The sequence below is a fragment of the Sinohyriopsis cumingii genome, unplaced genomic scaffold (assembly GCF_028554795.1).
Source record: "Sinohyriopsis cumingii isolate HCF-2022 unplaced genomic scaffold, ASM2855479v2 utg000233l, whole genome shotgun sequence".
Taxonomy (NCBI): Eukaryota; Metazoa; Mollusca; class Bivalvia; order Unionida; family Unionidae; genus Sinohyriopsis; species Sinohyriopsis cumingii.
The window spans coordinates 1034637-1061589 of record NW_028315880.1 but is presented as its reverse complement, the minus strand read 5'-3'; the positions used below and the strand labels follow the sequence as shown (position 1 = coordinate 1061589).

The 26953-nt window shown below is 35.8% G+C and overlaps 1 protein-coding gene across 3 annotated transcripts in view; it reads right to left on the bottom strand.

The window, feature by feature from the left end:
* Positions 1-10407: 10407 nt before the first annotated feature.
* The window catches only part of LOC149774406 (mediator of RNA polymerase II transcription subunit 12-like protein), a 93386-nt gene continuing 76840 nt past the window's right edge, over positions 10408-26953 (bottom strand). For 2 of the 3 annotated variants that reach the window (XM_089945337.1, XM_089945338.1), the window contains exons 34-40: positions 25429-25568; positions 23605-23707; positions 22482-22595; positions 20391-20529; positions 18217-18510; positions 17557-17776; positions 10408-14922 (exon numbers count right to left, since the gene is read on the bottom strand). In XM_089945337.1, the coding sequence (XP_089801463.1) occupies positions 14541-14922; positions 17557-17776; positions 18217-18510; positions 20391-20529; positions 22482-22595; positions 23605-23707; positions 25429-25568 (1392 nt within the window). In that variant the 3' untranslated portion in view covers positions 10408-14540. The remainder of the gene's footprint in view (positions 14923-17556; positions 17777-18216; positions 18511-20390; positions 20530-22481; positions 22596-23604; positions 23708-25428; positions 25569-26953) is intronic. The other variant, XM_089945339.1, reaches the window with a different exon arrangement.

Sequence of the window (26953 nt, the reverse complement as noted above, 5' to 3'; positions counted from 1 at the left end):
CGCAGACATGTAGCATGATGTCCCACCCAGTCACATTGTCCTGACACCGGGCCGACCAGTCCTAACACTAACCTCTTAATGCTAAGCGCCAAGCGAGGCAGCTGTTAGTACCATTTTTGTAAGTCTTTGGTATGACTCGGCCGGGGATAGAACCCACGACCTCCCGCATCCGAGGCAGACGCTCTAACCACTAGGCCACCGGAGCGGTCTACTGGTAAATAAAAAAAAAACAACTGTAAAGAGGGGGCTTAAATCTATAAGTACAGAAACTGGCGAATAAATGATATTTCAATCAATGAATGCAGCTGGCAAATATTTTGATATTTGCATGCCTTCGGTACAACGTATGGCGGATAAAACATACAAATCGGCGTTTTCAAAAAGTATGAATAAAAATTACATTTCATTATTGCTGAAGGAAGATAACTCTGTCTCTCTCCGGTAGAGTAATTAAGTACTTATCCCGCTTATATTACTAACTATTCATTTAATTTCTTTTTTTGTCATCATTCATTAATTGATTAATTATGATACAACTGTCAATTTATCATTTCAAAATGATTTATGTTGATGGGACACTAAAAAGTCATCGTGAAGGTTTGTTGATGGAAGGTGTGAAAACCCCACAACCCACTACTCCCAAGAGAGATAATTCTGTACCAAGAGAGATAACTCTGTAGTATATATTTCTGCGTAGATCGTAATTTATTTTGTCCTAGTAATTAATTAATTAACCATCTATGTCATAATTAATATCAATGAAGTAACATAATTGTATAATAGTTCAAATTAGTAGAAGGATAATTTATAGTTTCTATCTTACAAAAAGATCAAGGCAGAAAAACACACGGTTACATGTAAGTTATTTTTAGATCTGTAAATATGTAATAATTTAACTATATGCGTAACAATTATCACACGTAGGTTAATAAAATATTTCACTTACCTCTGTTCTCTCTCGAATTCAACTCTAGTATGACTGGGATAGAGAAATTCTGGCTTGCCTTTATAGTCAAACATTTTGGGAAAACCCATAATTCTAGAACTTTCCATAATAACTTAACCAGATGATTCTCTAGCGTGTTCTAGAATTATGGGTTTTCCCAGACGGTTTTCCAGAACGTAATCATATGATTCTCTAGAATGTTTAAGAATCATCGGTTTTCATATACTGGTTTTCCAAAATGACTTAATCATGTAATTCTCTATAATGTTATAGAATTATGGGTTTTCCCAGAATGTTTGACTATAAAACGAAGCAGAATTTATCTATCACCAGTCAGACTGGGGCTGAATTCGAGAACGAACAGAGGTAAGTAAAATATTTATTACGTAGTCTAGATGTTGTGTTTGCGCAATATTACATAATTTGTATTATATAGTCTTGGTTGAGGAATACAATTTAAAAAACACTGAAGAAAAATTCAGCTTGATCCAGAGAAAATTATTTCTATTTTGAGTCACTGCAAGGGCGTAAATTTGAAAACAAATATACACTACCTGTTGAATATAGGTTCATGACAATTATACAGCAGGCCATGTTTCAATCTTTGGCTACTGTAAAAGATGCAGAAGTTAAAAAATTCGTATTCCTCTCAAGCGTGATAGAAAAAATTCGATCAAAATTAGCTCACGAATACGAAATGAAGAGAATTATTGACACGCGCGTGAGACAATTAAGAAAGATTACGTCAGATAGTGAAAGCTTAAACAGAAAGGAGAATTTTGAAAGTGAGAGTGAAAACAGTGAAAGTAGTGACAACGCCGCTGATGAAAATGAAAGTTACAGCAGTGTCATGGTTAGCGATCCTCTGACTTTTATTCCACCTGAGAACCAGTAAAAAAAACATTATAACAGATTATTGTTTACTTATTTTATTTTTTAAAATATACCAATCATTTTAATGAAACGATATTTTCCCCCCAAAATTATACATTTTTCTTTATTAAGTTGATGTAATGCAGGAATGTACATAATTCAGAATCTGATCTCTATCACATGTGATCATAATAATACGTTCTCGCCACAGTTCATCTAATTGTTCCTGTGTCAATAAAAAGTCTTCGTTGCCGTGTTTATCAGTAACTATATTAACACTAAATCGTTCTGTGTTGACTGGAGACTGTCATTAGTGTTCTGGTGGCATTTTCAAGAACCTTCTCCTTGTCGTGTATGAAAACTCTTACTGTTGGTGCATTATACAATATACCTCTTAATTTAATTAATTGTACAAATCGTTAAGATCTTACTTATAAATTTAAATTCAGATTTTCATTTCTTAAATCAATTGTCTGGATTGGTTAAGTTTGAAATTTATTCTTGATAATAAATTATTACGACATCGTAGATAAACAGGATTAATAGTACTTGTACAATCAAATACCCAGGAGGTACTTGCGGAGTAAATATATATAGAATATATCCTTGTTGAGACTGATTTGATTTTTCAATATATATTTGATAGTTGCCATCAGCTACGTCACATACAAGATTGACTGCGAGTGTTTATGTTATATTAACGATTCCTGGTGAAATATGACGACCACCACCGTATAGATCATTATTATATTTGCGAAGAGATGCTGGTGGCGATACTTATTTCCATGACTCGACTACTTTAGGAAAGTTTGCGTTGATAAGATCGTTAAGTGATTTTTTTAGTCCGCCAGTTTCAAATCCGGGAAGTATACATTTTAATAAATTTGCTTCAGTTATTTTATAGTGAATACTATATAGTTGTCTGATATTTGTTATATGTTTACTTCCTATATCATAAGTACTAGCATTTACTATTTCAAATAATAACTCGATTAGCAAACTCAGTATCTGATACAGTTTGATTTAAATGTTGTATTGTTTCAATAATTTTCTACTTTAGATCATTTTTAGGATACTCCAGAATATAATTTTTAAATAATTGAACTAATGTCGTGAATGTAGTTATATGTTCGGTTTTAATTCCATCAGCCAATGATCTGAAATCTTTTTCATAAATAATATGATCGGAAGTTTTTTTATCAAAATAAATTATGGAAAACGGTGTTTTAGAAAATGATCTACCATCAGAAAGTTTAATACGATCATCTGCATAATGACGCCATGGATATCCATCTCGATATTGTGGTTCATTCATAAATATTGTTTCGTTAATAGAGAAATCATCTCGTTGAGGTTATGGCAGTCTTTTATACTCTGATGGCATTTCAGTCCAACCTAAAACAGGTCTTATTGACGATTGATAAATATCTACAGCGTAATCTGTCGAATTTATTTCAATCGCAGATGATAACGTTGGTTCTTGAGCTGTTATAGGCATTTTTGCTTCTTTTCCGGTTATAGCTTTCATTTTGCGCTGAAATTCGTCATTGATTTGTTCAATTTGAAAACATCTTGTTGAAATAGAAACAACTTGCCAATCGAGAGTTCTATCCTCTTTATTTTTTTATTTGCAAATAAAAGCGAATTACTCACCTGTTATATACCAAATGATTTTGATCTGATATTTGGACAGCTGGCATATACTCGTAATTGTGCTAGTGCGACTTCTTTCACTGGAATCTTAGTTGGAAAGTTAACACTAAATTCTGGATTAGTTGAGCTTACCGATATCATTGTTGTTTTTGAAGGAGTTTTGTTCGTTACGATTTGTTGAAGTATCTCGCTTGGCGAAGTCAGTGGAGTTTAAATCTAAATTTTCTAAATCAATCACATTCATTGCTTCTTTGTAGATTTTGATCATCTCCGTGAACTCAAAATCCGCTATTTTGCCATCGCTAAGGCTCGTTGATAATAACGAGGATAATTTGGAGTATGCTAGCGATGCTGTATGTAATTTTATTATATAATCATGTAATTTTGCTTTTGTTCATGTACATATTTTTTGCAACGATATCAAGAGTACCGGCAATCATTGTTGCAGTTGAAAGACAAATTGTTACAACTACTGTGCCATCATTGTTATTGTTGATAATAACACGCAGGTAACAGCAACAATAGCTGACGCCAAATAAACAATTATAGCAGCAATAACTACACGTCTGGGATATTTCTTTATTGTTACTACATTCTCGTCAACGATATTTTTCAATTTTGTTTGCCATTTATGTGCTTTATTATATCTATAATATTGCGCTGCAACATCACGTTGAATACTCATTATATCTTAATTAGGTGGGAACTTAGCTAGCAATTCAAGACACCAATAATAAATCAAGCCGATTTGTTTTCTTCTTTTGGTTCCACAGTAAATGTTACTTCGTCATTTTGATCTAACATCACTAACATGGATCCATCTGACTAATAACGCCGTGAAATCGTGGTAGATATTGTAAATATTACAACACCGAGTACCGAGAGCATGTGTATACCGGTAACCTCAGCGCAATGTTTAACGGTTTTATTGAGTGGTGACCATAATGCTACTGTATATACCACGTTGATAATCTGCTTGTGGGGAATTTTAATTAGGTTATTTTTTGTAACAATATCAGGAATTCCACTTATAACATCTTCTAGTCTTTTTCTACTCATTTCAATATCTGATATAGCTGTTTTAATATCCCCAAGTTTTGTGTTAATATCAGAGTTTTACATCAACAGTCAACAGAGTGCCTAAGAAATTATCTGCGATTTCATTAATTTTTTTAAAGATTATATGAGGTCTTGTAAACGCACTTGCGTGAGAATCATAATCAGCTCGTAGCGTGGATAATTTAGTATCTACTGTGCCTACATATTTTTTCTTGCAGCATCCTCATCAGATGTTGGATCTCTTAAATCAAATATCTTATTTCCATTCATGCTGAGTTCACCTGTCATTGTGTCATCGGTAGATTGTAAACGATTCACAACACTTTTTGTAATTGAATTTATAATAGTTGCGATTAATATACTTGAGTCTCTGATTTTATCATCACTGGTAAATATTGGAATGTTATCTTCAGTAGCACCGATAACTCTACGAACTATATCATTCCATTTAATATTACTCGTCTTTAAAACACCATATTTATCTTGAAAAATAACTTCATCATGGTCAACTACAGAGAAGTTCATATTATCAGCGAGTTCATCTTTAGTCGCATAATTTGACAAATCAATATCATCTTTTTCTTCTTGTCCTTGATAGAAGATCTTCCGTAAATATCAACCATTATATTTTAAGATCTATTTAAAACGACGTGATTACTTGTATGATCATGCATGACTTATTAAGATGCATTGGAAGATTTTGATATAGCGTCAAGTATATTAATTACTTCATGACTACATATCGGTGGATCAATTAGTGTTTGTGTTGGTAATGTTGAATACCAAATTGGAATGTTTCTGGCGTATTTTAAAAATTCTATAGGCGAAGGAAGCATGTATGAATCAAAATAAATAGAACCACATGGATCAATTGCGTATGCAACCCAATGAGTACCAGGCCCTGAATTATCATCAAGATTTATGACTCCTGTTTCAAAATTGTTTGGTGGTTTTGATTATTGATAATGCATAAAATCACCTCTGACAGTTTTTATATTTAGTTTTTTTAGCAGCATCAAGTAAATCAAAATTTGACACAGGCAGAATTAGCGAAGTGTTCCTAGAAGTCTCAGACCTTTTCCGTATTGACAAGGGATTCCTGATAAACTCAGACCGCTTCCCTGTTGCTTTCTTTAATGCCATTCCAGCAGCGGTTCAAACAGCACAGAGTGCAGCTGCTTTTGCTACAGCTGGGGCTGTAGCGGCTATTAATGCTGGTATAGTTGCAAGAAGTGGAAATATACCACCAACTTTAACTATACACTGCATTTTTAATACAGATCGGAGAAAGATGAAGTTGAACTCCAGTTTTTGATTCTAAAGCCTTATCAAAATGTTAAATTTGAGTCTTGGTTAATAATAATTTGTTTGGACCACCACTAGAAATTTGACTTTTTTTTAGTGATACTTTTGTTCCGTATTTACTCGCGAGTTTTGATTGTAATTTTTCACCTGACCGGAAGTCAGAGTGACTCTAACGTAACTATACAACATTATTATAATATCATGAGTGATTTAATTACATGTTTTTGACTGGTGCATCAACAACTCGCATTCTTCCACCAGCACCTTTGTGTGACATTGCTTTATCTGAAAGAATAACTGCAATTGCTCTGTAATTAGCACCACCAAAGGGGTTTACACGAGCTCGAAAGTGATTATCAACAACAGATTATCAAGATAAATCAAGATGTTCCAATGAAAAGTAATAAATCGGATACAGATTTCTAAAATCAAACTGCGATAATTGTAAACCAGTATCTATATTTTGATCACGTCCCATAAATGTCATCAAACGATGATATGCACATGCTATATGATTTTGGTCATAACTTAATAATATATCTTCAGACGGTTCATGACGTCCATTTTTTGGTAAGGAAACTTCAATAACTGCAAGTTTGTCAAATATCATATGACTACCTTCTTGTGAATCATGTCAATTAGTATATTGTAAAGGGATAAATATATGCCTTGAAGCAGAAACTCCTTGTTGTGATGCAATTTGCCATGTAAATAACCCAGCAATATGACTTTGATTGCTATCTGTTGTCATTGTCAACCATGATAACAGTGATTTACCACCTTGGTCCATAAAAGAAATTAATTTTTGTTCTTCAGCAAGTGATGGAGGCATTACTGGCATCCACAATGAAAGTTTGATTAATCTTACCATACAGCTGTGAGTAGCAGCAGTACGCATGATTGCATCATTGTCATGGGCTTTTCTTACAAGTACAACTGTTATGTTTAGCTCCAAAAATAACTTTTCTAACATTTCTACAAAATCCTTTTATGAGATAGTAGTGCACATGAAAAAACTTCTTCATCACTTAACATTGATCTACGTGCTGCGAATCCTAAGTTGAAATTTTCATTCATTGATGCAACTGCATCCCCAGTTGCATTCATTCTTACGTTTGCATGTTTAGGATGATTAGCTGAATCTTTAGCAAACATCGTTGATGGGCTGGCTGATCTTGTATAATCATCTGAATATCTTACTAAAACTATTATCATTGTAGCAACGTCGAAGTCCTTCTGAATTGAATCAATATTTCTTCCATCAATCATATATGTGGCGCTTTCAAACAACACCATAATACTAATGCAGACATGTGGCATGAAGTCCCACCAAGTCACATTATCCTGACACCAGGCCGACCAGTCCTAACAATAACCTCTTAATGACGAGCACCTGGTGAGGCAGCTGTTAGTACCCTTTTTTTTAACTCAGTCGGGGTTTGAACCAACGACCTCCCGCTTCCAAGACAGACACTCTAACCTCTAGGTCACCAGAATAGTCTACTTGTACTGTAATGTATAATCTTAAAATTACCTTCACACACAATATTGTAGTAATGAGGGTTTTGAATTTTGTGTAATGGTGTAGGTAATGTCCTATCTCCCATCACTCAACAAATATATGCAAGGATAGAGAACAATAAATAGTCTTCCAAGATGCACTTAGATGTTATCTGCAAGGATGTTATTTATAAGTTAAATTTGTTTTTTACAGAATTGGGCACCTTAAATTTTTTCTTCAAAAAATGTTGCATTCCTGAGATGTATGTGTGTGTGTGTGTATGATGTGGATTTTTAATGTAGCTTTAAAAAAATTCAGTCATATCATAACGATATCTGCAGTGTGGCAGTTTATAGTGATGCCTAGCACTGAGGCATCACGTCGCAGACATGCAACATGATGTCCCACCTGGTCACATTATCCTGATACCAGGCTGACCAGTCCTAACACTAACCTCTTAATGCTGAGCGCCAAGTGAGGCAGCTATTAGTACCAATTATTTAAGTCTTTGTTATGATTTGGCCGGGGTTCGAACCACAACCTCCTGCATCCGAGGCGGACACTCTATCCACAAGGACAATGGAGTGGTCATTCCTGAAATGAAAGGTTTGGAAGATTTCATAAATTGAATTGGTGGACAGTGACAAAGGTTTGAAAATATACGTCTCATGTCTTTGTCAATTGATTTGTTTAAATATCTGAAATTTTACACTGTACAATGACTTAATCTGGAAAGAATGAATGCATGAGTACTAATACTGATATTTAATCTATATATATATATATATATATATATATATATATATATATACACACACACATACACACACACACACATACTGCAGTCGGTTCCATGATCAATAAGAGATCCGCTTTCCTAGAGCGCTTCAGCGCTGACCCACAACAGTCTCCAGTGGTACGCCAACTGAGTTGATCAGACTCAGCCTGGAAGTGGATAGGTTTTCAATCACTACTCCCTCTTCTACAAAATCCAATGTGAGGCAAATCTGGTCTGTTTGTCAACAATGGTGACTAACTTACTGTGGCTAGCTTCTGTAACCCCAATGACTCTCATGGCATACCAAATGGTCAGCAATGCAAAGCCACATCATCCTTTTTCCACTGTTAGATTCCGGCCTTCCATCAATTCTGCTGGCAATCATGGATGAGTGGCTGACACTTGGCCTATTTCCTCTCACAGGCCTCCTACATTCAAGCTTCCCATGGCACTGTCACTTCTAATAAAATTGCCTGTCCAGTACCTCCTGACCACAGGGCACTATCAGGTCTGAAGTTGGTGTTACAGACATCTCTTGGGAAATTAAGCTGTCTTTATACATCTGCCTGCAGTACCTAATCTTGCGTTCTGTCAATAAGCCTCTTGCTTCCGTCTTTTGCTTTTGTGTCTCACAGCTTCACACAAAACTGATGAAGTTTAGACCACTATTCACTTGCCGTTTCTTTCTTCTGGCTTTATCCATACTGGCAGCAATCTCAGCAAGCACTTAATTATGATGCCAACGATAATGACCGTTTGTCCAAGATACATTGCAGGTAGACAGCATGTGCTCTAAATGTGCAAGAATCCCATAAAATTTACAGTTTGGGTCACCAGTCAGTCAACATGTCTTTAGGCTTGTTAGTGTAGGGAGAACACCACACCTTCTTGTAATAATACTGATATTTAGTGAAAGAGGAAATATTATCAACCTTGTATAAGATTACTTTTCATCTGGAAAGGAATTATCAAATATCTTTTTCATAATCTATGTGTAAGATACTATAACAATTTTTTAAGCTTGCATGATGCAATTTTATTCAGTTTTAATAGTATATGTCCCTGAAAATAACTAAATTTGTTTTAATATATATATGGAGTCAAAAATATAGCCATTAGTTCATATCCAATGACCGAAATCCATGATGTTCTTCATCATTCTAATAGCAGTATGATGTGTAGCCTTGTACAGATTGTAAATAGTCCGCTGGTTGTTAGGAGGAAAAGCATGCATGCAAGGACTTATTCCTGTCATCAACTTGGCAGTGGGGGCTGGATTTGTCAATAGCTGAATTGACATCAATTAATCTGCTGTTCAGGCAGTATAGTTGAACCACGGTAAAAGCCTTGGACATGAGCATGTGTCACCTGTCAATAATGTGATGTTATGACTGTGTTCAAGATAAATCACTGTTGGCTGTATAATTAATATGCAAAATTATGGCAATATGGAACTGAGGATGAAGTACAAATCCTGTTTATCCATAGAATTATTTTAAAAAAACACTTTACATGAAACTAACATGAGTATAAAGATTTTCATACTTTAAATCACTGGTGCACGACTCAAACATTTACATCAGCTAGAATAGACTTTGACTGGAACTAAGCAGGCTGCACTGCAGAAGTTTTTGTGTATAATATAACAACAAAAATACACATCCATTAAGGACATGGATTGTGAACTGCACAATGTGTTTGGGCTGAATGTGGCCAGTGGGCTCTGTGTCATGCATCCCTGCTTTAAATGACCTAGTATCATGTGTTGTCCAGATTAACTGTAGGTTATATACTGAAGGCTGAACATAATTTTCGACTGAAATGGTAGTTATAAATGATGATTTAACAACCTTCAAAAAGTAGACTTGAGGCCCCTCAGTGACCATCTAATATTGAAAAGGCATGCTTAGAAAGTCATAGTTCAAACTACTTGACTTATTTCATAGCTCTGCATTAATATTATGATACTTTCATGGACCAATTAATATTTTGGAGGTGTGTTTGGCATTAGAGTACATTTTCTTTTGAAGGTTGTTAAATCATCATTTATAACTATACATATAATATCTTACAGGTTAGACAATTTTTAATTTGCATACTGCGGAGATTTGAACCTAGCTATATGTTTAAATGTTAGGTATTTACTGTTATTTCCCAATTCAATAAACTGCGTATTTTGAAAGGATGTGGCTACATGCATGAAAAGTATTTTTTTTCCTTCATCAATGATTAGTTTCTTATTCTTCCTTCAGGTCAATGCAATACACCATAGATGAGGCAGCAGATAAAATATATCTTTCGATACCAGATTTAATTTACAATTAACTAATGTATATTTATACAAAACAAGTGAATATATTCATAATTTATGCAAATATATTTTGACTCTCATTTGGGCCTTTTTTATATGGCCCTTATATGCCATGCAACTAACAAAACAAAATGACATCAAATGAAGTAACATGTTCATCTGAGATGTACATGTACCACCTTTTATCCATGTACAAGAATCAACACAATGTAAACATTATAAATCCAGATTTATCATTAAAATATATGCCAACAGATCAGGGATAACATTATTTGTTGTAAACATTACCTTCCAAAACTTTATTTGCTAAGAGAACATGCAGATACCAGACTGGTGAAAATGCAACTCTCCTGTAGATTGTTCACATCAAGTGGATACTTTTTAGTTTATCCCACAAGAAATTTTTTACATCACTGAGAATATGTCATTATGTGACTGCAGTAAAAAATACGCTGATACTGCTTAGAAATTGGGATTAATATAAACATCTTCAATTACATCGAGTATATTTGGCAGCAGTGAAAAGATGGTTCAATAAGATACCTGTATCCCAAGAGTTGTTCCATTTAAATGTACATAGTACCCAGGGAAGGCAGTTTTAAACAAATATTTTCCAGGGTTCATATTAAAATGATAAGAAAATTTTAAATTGCCTCTATGGCTGATTACCCCACTTTAAAAGTGCCTTCCCTGGGTCCAATGTATGTTTTAATGGAACAGCCTTGACCCAACTGACAATGGCTTCAAACAGTTTTGCATCACACTTGATGATTATTCATAATTTTTTAAGGTGCTGACTTCACAAAACAAAAGTTTGAAATAAAAACATTAAATATTTAAAAATCACTTATGCTTTTTTTAAACTTTATACATAGTTATTCATATCTGTTTGATATCCCTCAAGAAAGGCCAACTAAATTATAAGGACACTTTCACACTGCCAATGGGATGACTTTATAAGAGAGGAACCAAGGTTGCATGGTCAATGAACCTGAACTTGTACACACATATTTCCAGCAATACAAGTTAATCTTGATTGACTAAAACATGACACAATTTGATTTCAGATGACATATTTATACTCTTAACAGTGTATCTATCTAAATTTCACAACACATAAAACAATACACAAATGTATCAGTTACAAAAGCAATATTACAACTCTAATCTTGGATGACTATTATGGTCAATATGAGCATGCAATTTATCCACAATTTTCAAGAATAATTATGAACATACTGATTTATCACAAAAATGATGACATTGTCCATTAAAGGTTAACACAGGTGTTATGCAATTCGCATGGTAAGCTGATGGATATTTCTTAAATTAATGCCAGACCCATCTCACTAATTTACATAAGAAAATCTTCTCTAATACATCAACAAATTTGAAATTTTAGTTACTTATTACCTGCACTTAAAGACAACAAAATGGCATGACTAAAGGCATATAAGAATGATGTCAATTTTGGACCTTTTCAAAATTTGTCCTAAGTCTCCTCATTTTACCTACGAAAATATTTTCTAATTCAATGAAAAATCCAATATATTACACATTTATACCTGGGCTACAAGAAGGCAATTTCAACCGTTTGAGCATTATCATAGTTTCTAAGATATTTTGGCTCGAAGTTACTACAGTGGTCCCCCTCTTGAAAGGTTCTCCCTGACCAGCAGCCATACGCTTTTGCAGCCACAATCCTTTGGCACCGAAGATTCTGTGTTCAAAAGTAGTCCCCAAGAATGTTCACACATCTAATGTGACCACTGACCAGCATATTAGTACAAAATGTAAAATGTTCCCATCACAAGTGGCTACATTTTATTTTACATGTGTCCAGAACCAATACCTATCCTCCCAATGTCGGGTTTCTGTTACTGACAGAAGTGCTGGCAAAAGTACATGTAAGACTAAGATTAATATTACGTCTTTATCTACAAAAGCTGATGTTTACAGAAAACGGGTTCACAAATGTTTTGAAAGAGTTTTGGGCTTTACTCTGCAGTCTCTGATGATTACAACGGACATAATTGTCCAGATCATAACATGGTCAGCATATGCTAAATATAGATTTCTTGGATTAACACACACAGAGATATTATCCTTGAACAAAACAGGGTACCAGACAAAGACCAAAACCAAATAACAGTACATGTATCACTTTCTGTATAAAGAAGGCATTTCGTCCCCACAACAAAAGTTTGATCTGTGTAATTAAATTGCAATATTGTACAATTAGTAACATAGGAATAAATTATTACAAAACTTAAACAGAGACTTATTACTTAGGAAGAAAATTAAGTTATTTGACTTGATGACATCAGGGAACAGGGGGAGGGGGGATGACTTGCTGAACACTACTGTATTGAATGGACTAAAATATACAACTTCATAACCGATAGGAGAATATTCAGCAGCAGTGGGAAAATTGAGCAAATGGAAAGAGAATTTTGTATGTACCAAGATTCAAATGATGTTTTTGAATGACAACAATACCACATTCGCATATCATGCTTATGTCAAGAATAAGAACTATTAATGTATATTCAGTTGAAATAAGTCTAATATTTTTAAGACAAGAACCTTCTAACCATAACATTACTTTTAAATGAAGATTTTAAATGAAGATATTAAATGCTTTGAGGTGCTATGTAGCTTTCTTTCTACGTACATTACATCTGCTTCTCAAAAAAAAGATTTTGTCACCCTCTGGAAGGCCACCATTGTTATAAGGCCACTCTTCCAGTTCAGAAGTCATTGCCATACAAGACGGGCCACCGTATACATTTCCTGTATTGTAGACCAGGTTGAAGAAACATTTCTCACAAGCTCTCCTATGCTATACAACATAATGCAACTACTCACACAAATCCTAAGCTGACAGACCACCAATTGGCCACAGATAACATGATGCAACTACTTGCACAAGTCCTAAGCTGACAAACCACCCATTGGCCACAGATAACATGATGCAAATACTTGCACAAGTCCTAAGCTGACAGACCACCCATTGGCTATAGGTAACATGATACATCTACTCACACAAGTCCTTAGCTGACTGACCACCCATTGGCTATAGGTAACATGATACATCTACTCACACAAGTCCTTAGCTGACAGACCACCCACTGGCCATAGGTAACATGATACATCTCCTCACACAAGTCCTAAGCTGACAGACCACCCATTGGCTATAGGTAACATGATACATCTACTCACACAAGTCCTTAGCTGACTGACCACCCATTGGCTATAGGTAACATGATACATCTACTCACACAAGTTCTTGGCTGACAGACCACCCATTGGCCATAGGTAACATGATACATCTCCTCACACAAGTCCTTAGCTGGCAGACCACCCACTTGCCATAGGTAACATGATGCAACTACTCGCACAAGTCCTAAGCTGACAGACCACCCATTGGCCATAGGTAACATAATACATCTACTCACACAAGTCCTAAGCTGACAGACCACCCATTGGCCATAGGTAACATGATACTACTACTCGCAAAAGTCCTCAGCTGACAGTCCACCCATTGGCCATAGACAGCATGATGCAACTCTCACACATGGCCTAAGCCAATGTGCACGTGCTAACCAAGGTGCATTCACATACTGGAATGAGAAATACAACCTTAATTCTTGCATATGTTTGCAAATTGTTATGCTGACAAGCCTTTTTAGATAATGAATCGACAAACCTTCCTCCACTCACATAGGTTCTTTGTTGGATTATAAGCTAGAAATTCTATTGTTTTGAAAATTGTCACATAAATTTTCTGATAATATACAAAGGCTTACATATCTTGTACTGCCTGTTGCATTCATACATCTCAAAACTTCCTGTAAACAAATCCTTATGTATTCATTCACGTTACAATGATCCAGTCAACATGTGGAAGATAATATGTTGATTTTTTTAAGGTTTTTGTTTTTGTTTTATGTCCATTTTGATTAGCTTCAACCTGATGGTTCCGTGGCGATGCTTACTGAAGGGGCCTTTTCCTGTAGCCGAACCTCACACACTTATATTCACCACAGATATAAAGTATGCACTGATAGTTATCAGTGATTTTCCATTTATCAACCTTGCACATTATATTATATTAATATTGTGGTGGTGTTCGTTGATAGCTGTACTGTGGGGCTGGAGCCTGAGCCTGAGCTGGAGCTCCAGGATGAGTAGGCACACCCATCTGACGCTGGAGCTGAGCAACAAGGGCTGCTGTTGTCTTCTGCTGTGTCTGCATTTGTTGTTGATTTGGCTGCAGGGCATTCGGCTGCATGGCAGCCATCATCTGGTGCTGGCGGTATTGCTGAAATCGATGTTGTTGTTGCTGTTGCTGGGGGGTGGGGATATGCTGCATGTAGCCAGCACCACCCTGAGGTTGGGTGGGGCCGCTAGATCCCATCTGATTGTAGCCACCCATTCCACTCATTGAACTAGAAGGATTCTGCATTCCACTTGTAGCCATAGTAGGAGGCATTCTGAAGAAAAATAGGCAAAAGACAAAATAATATAATGAATGTAACAAAAATAACAGCATGGAAATGTTTGTTCAGAGGAAGAAACAAACACAGTTATGATAAACAATTTGACATAAAATCCTGTAATGCAGTCTCATTCAAACCAACCATTAGGGTAGTGAAGTTCCAATTCTGGATATGCTAATGTGAAGGCAGTCTAGCTAGTAATAATAATAATAACAATAAGAAGGATTGTGACTTTATAATATCTGACACTAACATGCTGTAGTAAAAAGTAACAATTTAATAACCTAGGGTTGTTGTAGGGTTAAATGCCATTTTTTAGCACAGGATAGGCTATACATGGCAGCCGATATAACTGGTAGAGGAAGAACCCTGGAAAGCACTGGGAAGAACCATTGACCCACAAGAAGCTACTGGCTTTCTCATATACCCACGTTAGCCAAGCCTGAGACTCAAACACACACAGACAGAAGTGAGATTGCAGTGATCCGGAATGGTGAGTGCTTTGGACCATTTGTCCACTTGGAAATGAGATACTGTGACTGTGATTGTTGAACAGGCTCAGAGATGTAACCTGCCTATTTTGTCAGCTTTCATAGCATCGTGATTCTGGTTTTGAGTAGTATAGGAAGTACTGTGAAATGCAGTATGTAACAAATGAAATGCTTAGAAAAGGAGTCATATTGTGGCTTGAGCTATTTGGAAAGCTGGGAGATGTAATCAGACTACTTGGGCATAAACCAGGGCTCGAAATTAGTGATAAACTGAAAGCCCAAAGCTAGAAATATTTAGCTGGACTCATGGTTTTCATTATTTTAAAAGTGCAATAGCTGGTAAAGTTTAAGTTACCGCCCTTCAGCTGGTAAAAGTTAGCAGGACATCTAAACTTCACAGCCTCCTAGTCATTCAAGTTATAAAGAAAATAATGTTCAATTATGGGCCTGTAAAGTACTGTATTATACTTGATGCATGCAGCTGTATGAAGGATTATGACTTGTAATAACTGATTAGTGACAAACAACAATTGACTAAAGTCTACACATAGCCTTAGGATGGCAAAAACTAAGCATAACTGTGTTTAGGATGGCTGCAATATTCAGACATGATTTTGGTCTTCCATATAAAAAGTTAAACAAATTTTTATTGGGGGGTTTGGGTGTCCTCCCCCAACAAGATCTCAAGGGGCAGCATCCCCAATCTGTGGGTCCAGGGGTCCCTGGACAAAAACGTATTTTACACTCACAAAAAACTCCTCATAGTGCAATTTATGATCATAAAAAAAATAATCATTTGAAAAACAAATAAACTTGCCAAAAATGTTCAACTTGACTTCAATAATTTCACAATATTTTTAGTCACATGAATTTATTCTCCAATACAACTGATGCTGAAGTTATTTCATGTGCATGTCAGTGTTCACATCGTAATTAACTCACAATAATTTCTCAATTTCTGCAGCAAATATATTTTACTACTCTCTTTTCATAACAAATCTGTAAAATAAATACCCAAGTCCATCAACTACATACAAATAATCCCATACATTCACTTGTCCTTTTTTCCAATGGACACAACCTGTTGATATGCCGCCAAGCTGTTTTTGAGGCTTTGGCTGTCTTATAAACTGAACAACTCAATTTGTGTCAACTTTTTGCTCCAGCCATTCCCATACATTTTTTTAAACCTTTATCTAAACTTATCATGTCATGGGCTCTCTCAACAACTTGGGATGCCATGTTTTGCAAGTATGCTTCTTCATTCCATTGCCATCAGTTTCCATTACACAAAGATTCATTGGATGAAATTAGGCCTTTGACTAATCAGAATTCTGTTTAGGAGAATCATGTGCTAAATGTAATTCAGATCTTTATTTCAGAGGTAACATAACGAATAATGTACAAAGGTCATTGCGGAATGGGGGCAGACAGATTGCTTTTAGAAAACCAGATCAGAGATGATATAAAAAAGACTATATCAAGACAAATCTGATTCAAGTCAGGAGAAAAGCATTATTCCACTTAAAACGGAGGAAAATCATGTCTGAATATTTAACCAGGATGTCCTTGTATCATTTAGGAAGCAATCTAACATGTAATAGATGTATCTGATATATGACAAATTTCCACTAATAGAGAAGCCACACACTGTGGCTGCAACTATTAGGAAAGCTGGAAGACATAACCAATATTTGGACACCGATTAATACTAAATCACACATATATTAGATTTAGATCCTTGCTGGGAAGGTTGTGACGTGTAACATGTGACAAATGAAACTGACATATGACAACGGACCTTTGACATGCAAGTGACTAGTGGATATAGCAACCAGCATGCATATACATACCTAGAAGAAAGGTTATACTGGGATGTGATTCTTGGGGAGGATGTGACAGGTAACAATTGACAAATGAAACTGACATAGGACAAAGTACCTTGGACATGCAAGTGAGATGTGAATATAGTAACTGACATGGCTATAAATACCTAGAAGAAGGGATATACTGGGACTGTGATTACTGGGAAGGTTGTGACATATAACATGTGACACATGAAACTGACAAATGACAATGGATCTTTGACATGCAATAAGTGACATGTGAATATAGCAGCTGACATGGATATACATACCTAGTGGAAGGGTTATACTGAGGCTGTGATTGTTGGGAAGGTTGTGAGATGTAGCCAGGCTGTTGTGGCATGGTCTGTTGCATCATGCCTGGGTTCTGACTGGTGTAGGGAGGAGTGAATTTCTGTGGCATCATTCCACTGTTCATGGTATCCATCATGGCTGAGTTTTGCTGAGCTGGCATATTTGCATAACCCTGATTGAACTGTTGCATGGGTGCTGCTACATGTAGAAAATAATGTGCAATGGGTGTTATTAGTGACCAAATGACATAATTCAAGCAGAGAGAGTGAGAGAGAGAGAGAGAGAGAGAAATAAAGGAAGATCAAAATGTTAAGACAGGAAATCTTTTAACTTCACAATTTATTTAAAATCAGCAAAATTCCTTAAACATGGGATGTGAGGGACAGAGAGAAAGGGACAGGCACAATGATATATAGACTGAGTAAGAGACCAGATCATAAAGATAACAAGATAATCATAGTGAAACAAATACAAAACAAGGCAATAATTTTGCAAGGTCAGAAGAACAATTAGTCACAGGGACAAGCATGCTTACACCAAGACCAAGACACAAAAGACAGAAAATAACACTAGAAGGAAAATAAATACACATATCGAGAAAGACTTTATATTTCAAAATATGTATATAGGCCACCTACCTTGCTGAGACATTGGGTGCATGCCAGGGGTCTGTGGGTTGCCTTGTGGCATGGTATTGCCATACATTGCCTGACTCTCCGCTAAACGATTCTGCTGCTGATTTTGGTGAAACTGCTGCAGCCGATGTCGCACAAATTGCTGCCGCTGTTTCTGCATCAGTTGCATGTTGTGAAGTGCCTGCTGATTGGCTGGCATGTAGCTACTACCTGTCATCGGTTGACGGGATCGCAGCATTGACTGAATTGCTTGTTTAGAAGAATACTGGGGAGTGCCAAATCTGGGTCCACCGCCTCCTGAAAAACAAATTCCTCTCAGTGAGAATCTTTTTCCAGCTTGATAAACAAGAAAACTGCACATCCAAGATTCATACATGTCCTCCTTCTACTGCAATCAAACTTACACTACCACTTAAACTTGACAGCTCAATAGCACCTCTGCATGTCGTAGTGATTATTTAACTACTCCACAACAGGACTCTTGAAAGCATTCAAATACCACCCTAAATCAAATTCAATATCTGAAAGCTGTGTGACATACTTGTAGATAAGGGTTTAGTGTCATTTCAAATGCATGAACATATAAACACATCACAAAAAAAGAACTATATGATATAACTAAAAAATATGAAAGAAGACAGAATCTGGCTTTGACAATTCTTGTCTCACTTTTGAAACATTTATTTAAGGCAACACAAACATACAGTTAAATGAATTCATATAATATTTAACAATGTATAACATAAAACTGCAAATAGCATAAAACCATGCAGGTAAACATAATTTCACCCTCTCCCTCATGTGTACATAGGCTTTTGTTTATTACCCCCTCCCACTTCAAATACTGACAACATGTTGACGTTTCAAATCAAATCAGCTTCTTTAGTATCATGGTAATCATATTTACATTGGTGAGTCTATGTTTTAAAGCAAAAGATATGATCATTCAATGTGTTTGATAATCTGAATAATTCAGTACATTTTGGAGTGATAACTCTTTGAACAAATGTGTATAAGAGTTCCTCCTTTTTATATGTTCAATTTTATAGAAATATTAAAACCAGACATTGCAATTATTGGATGCAGAAGACAGTTTTGACTGCAATGGACTCTTCAGGAAACCTGAAAAGGACACAGAGGCTGGTATCGTTACTTGCATGTCATACATACACTAAAAAAATCCACAAGGGAGGACACTTCTCTACTTTCTTGCACAACCTATTAAAGAATGAATGCTGATATTTCATGCTACATTCTGCATAGCATAACAAATCTGGTACTGATATTTAGTTCAGGCATTTGACTTTGTATGCATTGTCAAAGTTTGGTTTACTATCATACCTTTAAGGAATGCTAAACCATTTTCTCATGCTACCACTCGACATGGCCAATGATTGTACCTACTTAACATGCAAATGAAACGCGCTGAATGAAATACTGCCCTCTCAATGGCCAACTGAAAATAATGTACAGTACCTATTTATATTTTCTTTGACATTTTATCAGTACAGGGGATGCAAACAAATTGGTTGCTGTTGTTGTAGGATTTAACGCCTTTTATCAGCACAAGATAGGCTATACATGCCGGATAGTGTAACTGGTGGAGGAAGAACCTGGGAAAACCCTGGAAAGAACCACCGACCCATGAGAAGCTACTGGCAAGCTTTCTCACATACCCACATTGGTTGAGCCTGATACTCGAACCCACGCAGACAGATGAGATGGCAGTGATCTTAACGTTGAGCGCTTTAGACCACTCAGACACTCAGGGCTCCAAAAACAAATTGGGAGGTGTGGAAATACTATTGGTTGTTTGTTGTTTCCTATGGCAAATAAGTTTCATTCAAGGTAGCTCTAATACATTTTGCGTTATCAGGTGCATACATACTATTACTCCCCTCTCCCTCTATATGTACACATATGCAAACTTCAACCCTCCTCCCCATCTGTGCATATGTACAAAAAAAACAGTCCTTAATAATCAGGGGTCTCTTTATATAAAACCATGTACTGTATATCAAAACAACAGTGTACACTCTCATTATTCAGGACTGGAATATTTTGTAAAAACATGAAAGTTGTTCATGCCGGGATGCTTTTGTATCAGATTTGGTCTATCTTCTATTCTAAACACAGCACAATGAAATTGAGACAATGCTATACACTTAGACACTTACCTGGTGGAATAGTTGGCTGTGGAAAGGTGTACTGGGGTATCTGCTGTTGTGCTGCTAGATTAGGTGGTCCATACCAGTTTGGTGGAGTCTGCTGATACATTGGATCTTGATAGCTACTAAATTGGCGTATTGGGGCAGGCTGTCAATGAGAAGAAAAAAAGAATGATAACCAAATATATATATATATATATATATATATATATATATATATATATATATATATATATATATATATATATATATATATGTATATGCTAATTTTATGTGTGAATTTTAATTAAATGCATTACTTTGCAAATACATACCAATTGTTACAGTGCAACTGCTCAAGACTAAAAAAAATAACCAGGACAAAATTAAGGTTGTCTAGTTTCCCTTGAGAATAAGACGTGATCAGTAACAAGTAAATTCTGAAAGAAAATTTTGTAGTAAACTATGTTTCTCAAAATTTTTTTTACCCAATTACATCCATGTTAGGAAAAGCTTCTGCTAACTCTGGAATGCAGCCCTCCCACAGACTTGAAAATTCTTCATCTGTGGTGGCAGGGATAGTTTTGTAAATTGGCCCTGTCAAATTTCTTAACTAAAGAATATGGTTTGAGTTTTTCAGATATTACTGTTTAATAATTAAAGATATGGAAATATTTGCGAATTATGTGTTTCGGACTTAAGCTGTTCTTGAATTTGATGTTAGGCCTCTGAACCATCGAGAGTCACTTCAAAGGACGAAAACACTGAAATACCAATAGCCCACTATCAAATAAAGCTAGACACCCATTCCAGTACACATGTGGGTTCAAGGTAATGAGAATATCTCGGTGGCAACTATTTTAAACTGCATGAAGCTGTTTAGTGCACCATGTTTCTGAGAATTATCATCAAGGGAAAGGGCATGTGTCTGCACTGTGGGCATCACTTAGTGTCAAAACTGCCAATGATGATGTGCTGAATGCAGGTATAAATTTGGGGTTGCAGAGCATAAACTTTCTTTCATTGACTGTTCTAGTCAAGTGAATAATATTCTTATACCTTGTTTTAAGATGTCTATCAAGTGCAAGCCATCAGCAAAGTCTAATCCAGAAAATTGATGCAAAACTGATGTTACTGTTTGGAAACAAGTACTCTTCTTTCAGTCACAGTGGCCTTGACATTTCATCTTTTGACCCAGAAATCAACAGGCTTCTTTGTAAGCCCAATTGAAAACCATCCACAAAGTTTGATGACTGTATATTGTGAAGTTATTGAGTGGAAAGCAGAACTGATAACTGATGGATGTATGGACAGAAATCATCATAACACAATGCACTGTTCCTTAAAGCGAGTATCATAAACCAAAAAGTTTTTTGACTGCACATAACAATGACAACTGGAGGTTGAAATGGTGGTTGCTGTGACCTCTTTTGCAAGTTGACTATACATCAACATGCATATATATATATATATATATATATATATATATATATATATATATATATATATATATATATATATAACATCAGTGAATCCCTTTCCTTGTGACAGTAAGTATTCCATATCTAGCAGACTCTATTTTTAACAGAGTCAGTTAAACTAAGCTTAATGCCATAAAGGTACTGTTGACACCGACACCAACAACAAAAATAATGCCATCCAAAGTGTGATTTCTATGTTTTGCCAATGTTTCACAGAACAGACAAAAATGTGACATAGTAAAAAGAGCAGTTATAAGAAATGAACTTGAATAGACAACTTGCTTGACTGCATTAACATGCAAGGAAAATTATTAAGCTAAAATGTTTATAAAAAGCAAGGTTCATATACCTGGCTTTACTCTGTGCACAAAAATCAAGGTTTATAAAGGCAGATGACCTTTATTCAGTAGATGTAAAGTCTTCAGCTAATCAACTTCTAAGGCTATAAAAACAATGGTGTCTAGGCAGAAGGAAACATTATGTTCTACCTTTATAAGTACGGACTTAAGCCTCATATTTTCTGGGCACATTTTCTGAAATAATTAGTATATGAATTATAATGGTGGAAAATGCAGAGAGCTTAATTACATGGACTGACATAACTGTAAGTGAAATGGCTGGAGAAAATGATGTAACTTACTTGAGTGTATGTGCTTCCAGCTGCCCTAGACTGTCTCCTTCGCCTGGGAGGTTTCTGCTTTTTGCCTGTCTCCACAGCTGGTGTGTCAGTCTGCTCCCGTGGCTTCTCCTCTGCCTGTAATTTGCATAAAGTTTGTTTTAAGATGATGTGGTCTATTACCATATATATCCATGTATGACTTGAATCCAACTGCATACACAATGGGCCCAGATCTACCTGTCACATAATGACAAACAGACCATGGCTTCAGCTGATTGCATGATATGACTGCATACACCATTGATTCATATCTACCATAGCAGAATGTCATGGAAGACTCTACCATAGTGTAAAGTCACAGAAGACCATGATTTCAGCTGTTTTAGTATCACCCAACTGCATACAGCATGGACCCAGATATGGTTACATATAATGCCCCGGCAGACCAAGATTTCAGCGCTTTACCTGAAATTCTAATTAGAACAGTGTACACTCTGATCTACAGCTGTTACTTTATCTGCGGTCAGATCTGTATATGCTGTTATGCAATTAGGTGAAAATCATACAGTAGAAAATATAGTACACATTATGCAATGTCCAATCAACCTTACTTAGCAATTTTATTTAGGTATGCTGATACTGTACTGTACAATGGGAATGGGAATGCTGATACTATAGCGTAGAACATGAATAGGTATGTTGATAGTGTACTGTAGAACATGAATGGGAATGAAGATACTGTACAATAGAACATGAATGGGAATGAAGATATTGTAGGGTAGAACATGAATGGGAAAAGAGATACTGTACTGAAGAACATGAATGGGATTGCAGATACCTTACTGTAGATTATGAATGGGATTACAGAAATTTTACTCTAAAACACAAATAGGAATGCAGATACTGTGCACACAATACACAGCAATGTTACTTAGCACTGCAGTTTCATGAATTATTTAACTTGTGGGAGTGGGACCTTGTGAAGCTCTGACCTTATCAAAACAAAGAATTTTTTGCTTGTATTCCAATCACAACTAAATATCTGTAATAAACAGGAGCTTCGAGGGAGGTTTTCAGCAGATGCTAATAGCCCCATTAGCAAGAAAAATATTTAAAAAATCCTTGATGAAGTAACTATACATACGGCTTTCTCTGGAGCTGGTTCAAGGTCCTCAGGTGGCAGTGGTGGTGCTTCAAGGAAGTGACTCAGAGGTTGATGCAGACAATGGGTGTGATGCAGGAGCAACCTAGATGAGATAATTTAACAAACATTTCTCAGAACCTGGTGTCTCACCTGAATCTACATGCATGTCATTATAAACCCAGTATTTGATGTTTACTGTCAAGCAATAAGTTTGCCTCTGTATATTTTGAATTAAGATGTTAATCCATCTCAACAGTGTATTATGAATAAAAAGTTTCTGCCATAATATGTGTATATATAACTACAAGGTAAATGAAGTATAAAAATACATATATCACAACAATATTATTTGACTTCATTCATTAATAGAACTAAATGGTAAAATATATCTCTATGATAAATGACAAATGGTAGTCCTATACGAAGTCCAAATGGCAGACTTCTCAACTTTTTTACTTGGCACAAGAATGGGGAAACAGGTCACATACTCAACAATTCTCTAGCCGTACATGCACGATATCTGGGGGGCCTGGGGTTGGGTCAAGTTTCAACCAGCATAAATGAAACAAATAAATATTGGGTTAATTACTGCTAGGATTGTTAAATGTTGGACAAAAGATGTGCTCATGACAGACTAATGTTGTTGTTGTATGGTTTAACGCCATTTTTCAGCACATGATAGGCTATACATGGTGAGACAGACTAATGACATATCCCCATTGTCTATTGCAATATATAAATTACCTGCCACACTGACAAACAAACTTAAATACAAACACAAGGAAGCCAGTGATACACATAATACAGGTAACAACATTGATGGGAGTTTGTTTTATTTTCAATGATACGTCTGTAAACCAGTGTTTATGTTTTTGTTATTGTTTGTGTCCATTCAGTATTTGAATGAGGTGTTGTTGTCAGAGGTTGTGATTGTAATTTAATTTTCTTGTTAGGTTTTGATAAATGTCAGGATGCCAGTCTGTGGCTTGCAAGGCAGTACTTTCATTGGCCCAGGTTAGAGAAGAATCTTTAATCTGCCATTGAGCACTGTGCTTGCTGCATCCTGAGAAAGGAGCCTATCAAGTTTGCAGAGTTAATCCCAATTGGTCCCATGCCGGGCACCATTGTAATACCTCTGGCAGGTATATAGAAAAAAAATAACAAAGTTATGCCTCTGTGGGTTCTTGGGATTTAATCAGATGTGGGATGAAGAAGAAAATGAATTGCCAGACAATCTACATCATATACATATGAAATAAATAAATAAATAATTAAAAGTAAACCAATCTCTCACACACACACAACTCACAAAACTACATGTATATGGACACTGGACATCACTGAACTGAATATGTAATGTCACAATACTAAACACACACAAACAATAACAATAACAATAACAAAAACACTGGTTTATACATCCAATCTCAGAACTTAGTACTACATGCAAATCTAAACCAAAGTCACTAAGTATGATATACCAGTCACTGCTGCCTTATTTTCACGAATGGGTTTTGCATTAACTAAGAGACATCCACACACCAACCTATGTGAATCCACAGACAAAGAAACCACAAGAAAGTGTGACCTAAACATAAATCCTCATCAACTTGTGAAGGAGAGATGGATTGAAAGGATATACAACAGGAATAACACTATCTGCCCCTGTCATCATGGCAATGCATAGAAGCATATTCAAATGATGCTCAAGGTGTCATGCATGTCTGAATTATTAGGGAACATGGCTAAAGTTAATCAGAACTTGGGTTCAAGTCTTCATCAGATTGTACATATTTATCCTGGTAAATATACTGCATTAATTACCTGTGCTGTTCCTCATATTTCAGTGGCTTCTTTTCCAGTCTGATGGCCCCAAAGTAAGTCCAGGACAAGGGTGGGGGATTCTTTACCCCTTCTATCACCTCCCATGGGGAAATCTTCTCCTTCTTTCCCACCTGCAGACCCTGAAATGGTACAGTATTGGTATGGGAGTAGATATGAATATGCGATAGCATGTCTCAGAAACATGCCACTGGGAGAAAAAGAAACAAACATACAGACATAAAGATAATGGTGGTCATTGTAATAAAGAAAGGTATTACATGCATTATATGTTGTCACACTAAAACTGTGAATAGCAATGCTCCATGAACAAAAGTAGCAGAAAACAGACTAATACAAAATGGCAGCATTCACAAGGGGAATAAATATGCAAGGCATAGTAGTTACGTGTTTAAAATGTAATGTAAATTTGTATAAAAATGTCACATCCAGAAGGAATGGATACGAAAGACAGAATGATATATTCAAAACAGTGTCACTGGGTAATAAACAGCATTATGTTGCACAGGGGAAGCAGTGGAGATCATACGACTGCTTAGTTAATTTCTTATTCACTATGACTTTTATTCAAATTTTAAGCTTAGACATATTATGGAGGATACAACAAAAAATGAAAGACAAACACATTATACCCATTTCCTACCAGATGATAAAGACCAGAAAGTAGTAAAGCTGATGTGAAATACCACAGTTTTGGATGACCACCTGTCACACAATACCATATTTTTCAAACATGGAAAAAATAAATTATATACTGTAATGACCTGTAATTTCAGAACACCTATCCTAAAAGACCACCTTTGTATTGACAGAATGGCTGCTCTCCCACAAGAAATTTCACTATATTTCACTTCTAACTAGGTGACATTATTCTGATATTTTTTCAATCACAGAAGTACCATATATAAAGCATATTGCTAATTTTATTTAAAATATTTATGTTTCCTGTTTAGTAACAGATGCTGACTTTTAAGAGTGAACATTAATCAATGCAATGATAAGAACTTTAGAGCAAATATTAAACTCAATTAGCTGTCAAGTGAGAAAACACTTCCTTAAACAGAACCATATAAGGTTTAAAAATAAAGCGGTTTTAATTAAGAAAGCTTAGTACAACTTTTCTACCTTGATTGGTTTTGGTACATATGAAATAATATCTTTTCTTTACCAAACTCAAGGTACCCATGTCATATGGACGAACCAATGATGGTCAGGAACAGTGACTTCAAAGTTAAAAATAAAAAAGGACAGACATACAGATGGACAGAAAACTTACAGATAGTTAATAAGCACTATAAATATTACATTATATGCATGCCGTGTCAAGTTATTTTGGGAAACAATGTTTCTTCTTTCAGCCTTGTTGACACTGGCTTTGACCTAATAATCCCCAACAGTGACAAGTGCCTTTCTTGTCTCATTGCAAGCTATACACAATGACTGGTCATGGTCTGTAGAATCGGACCTCAGATATTTTGTGGAAACCATTTTCCTTCTTGGGAGTCCC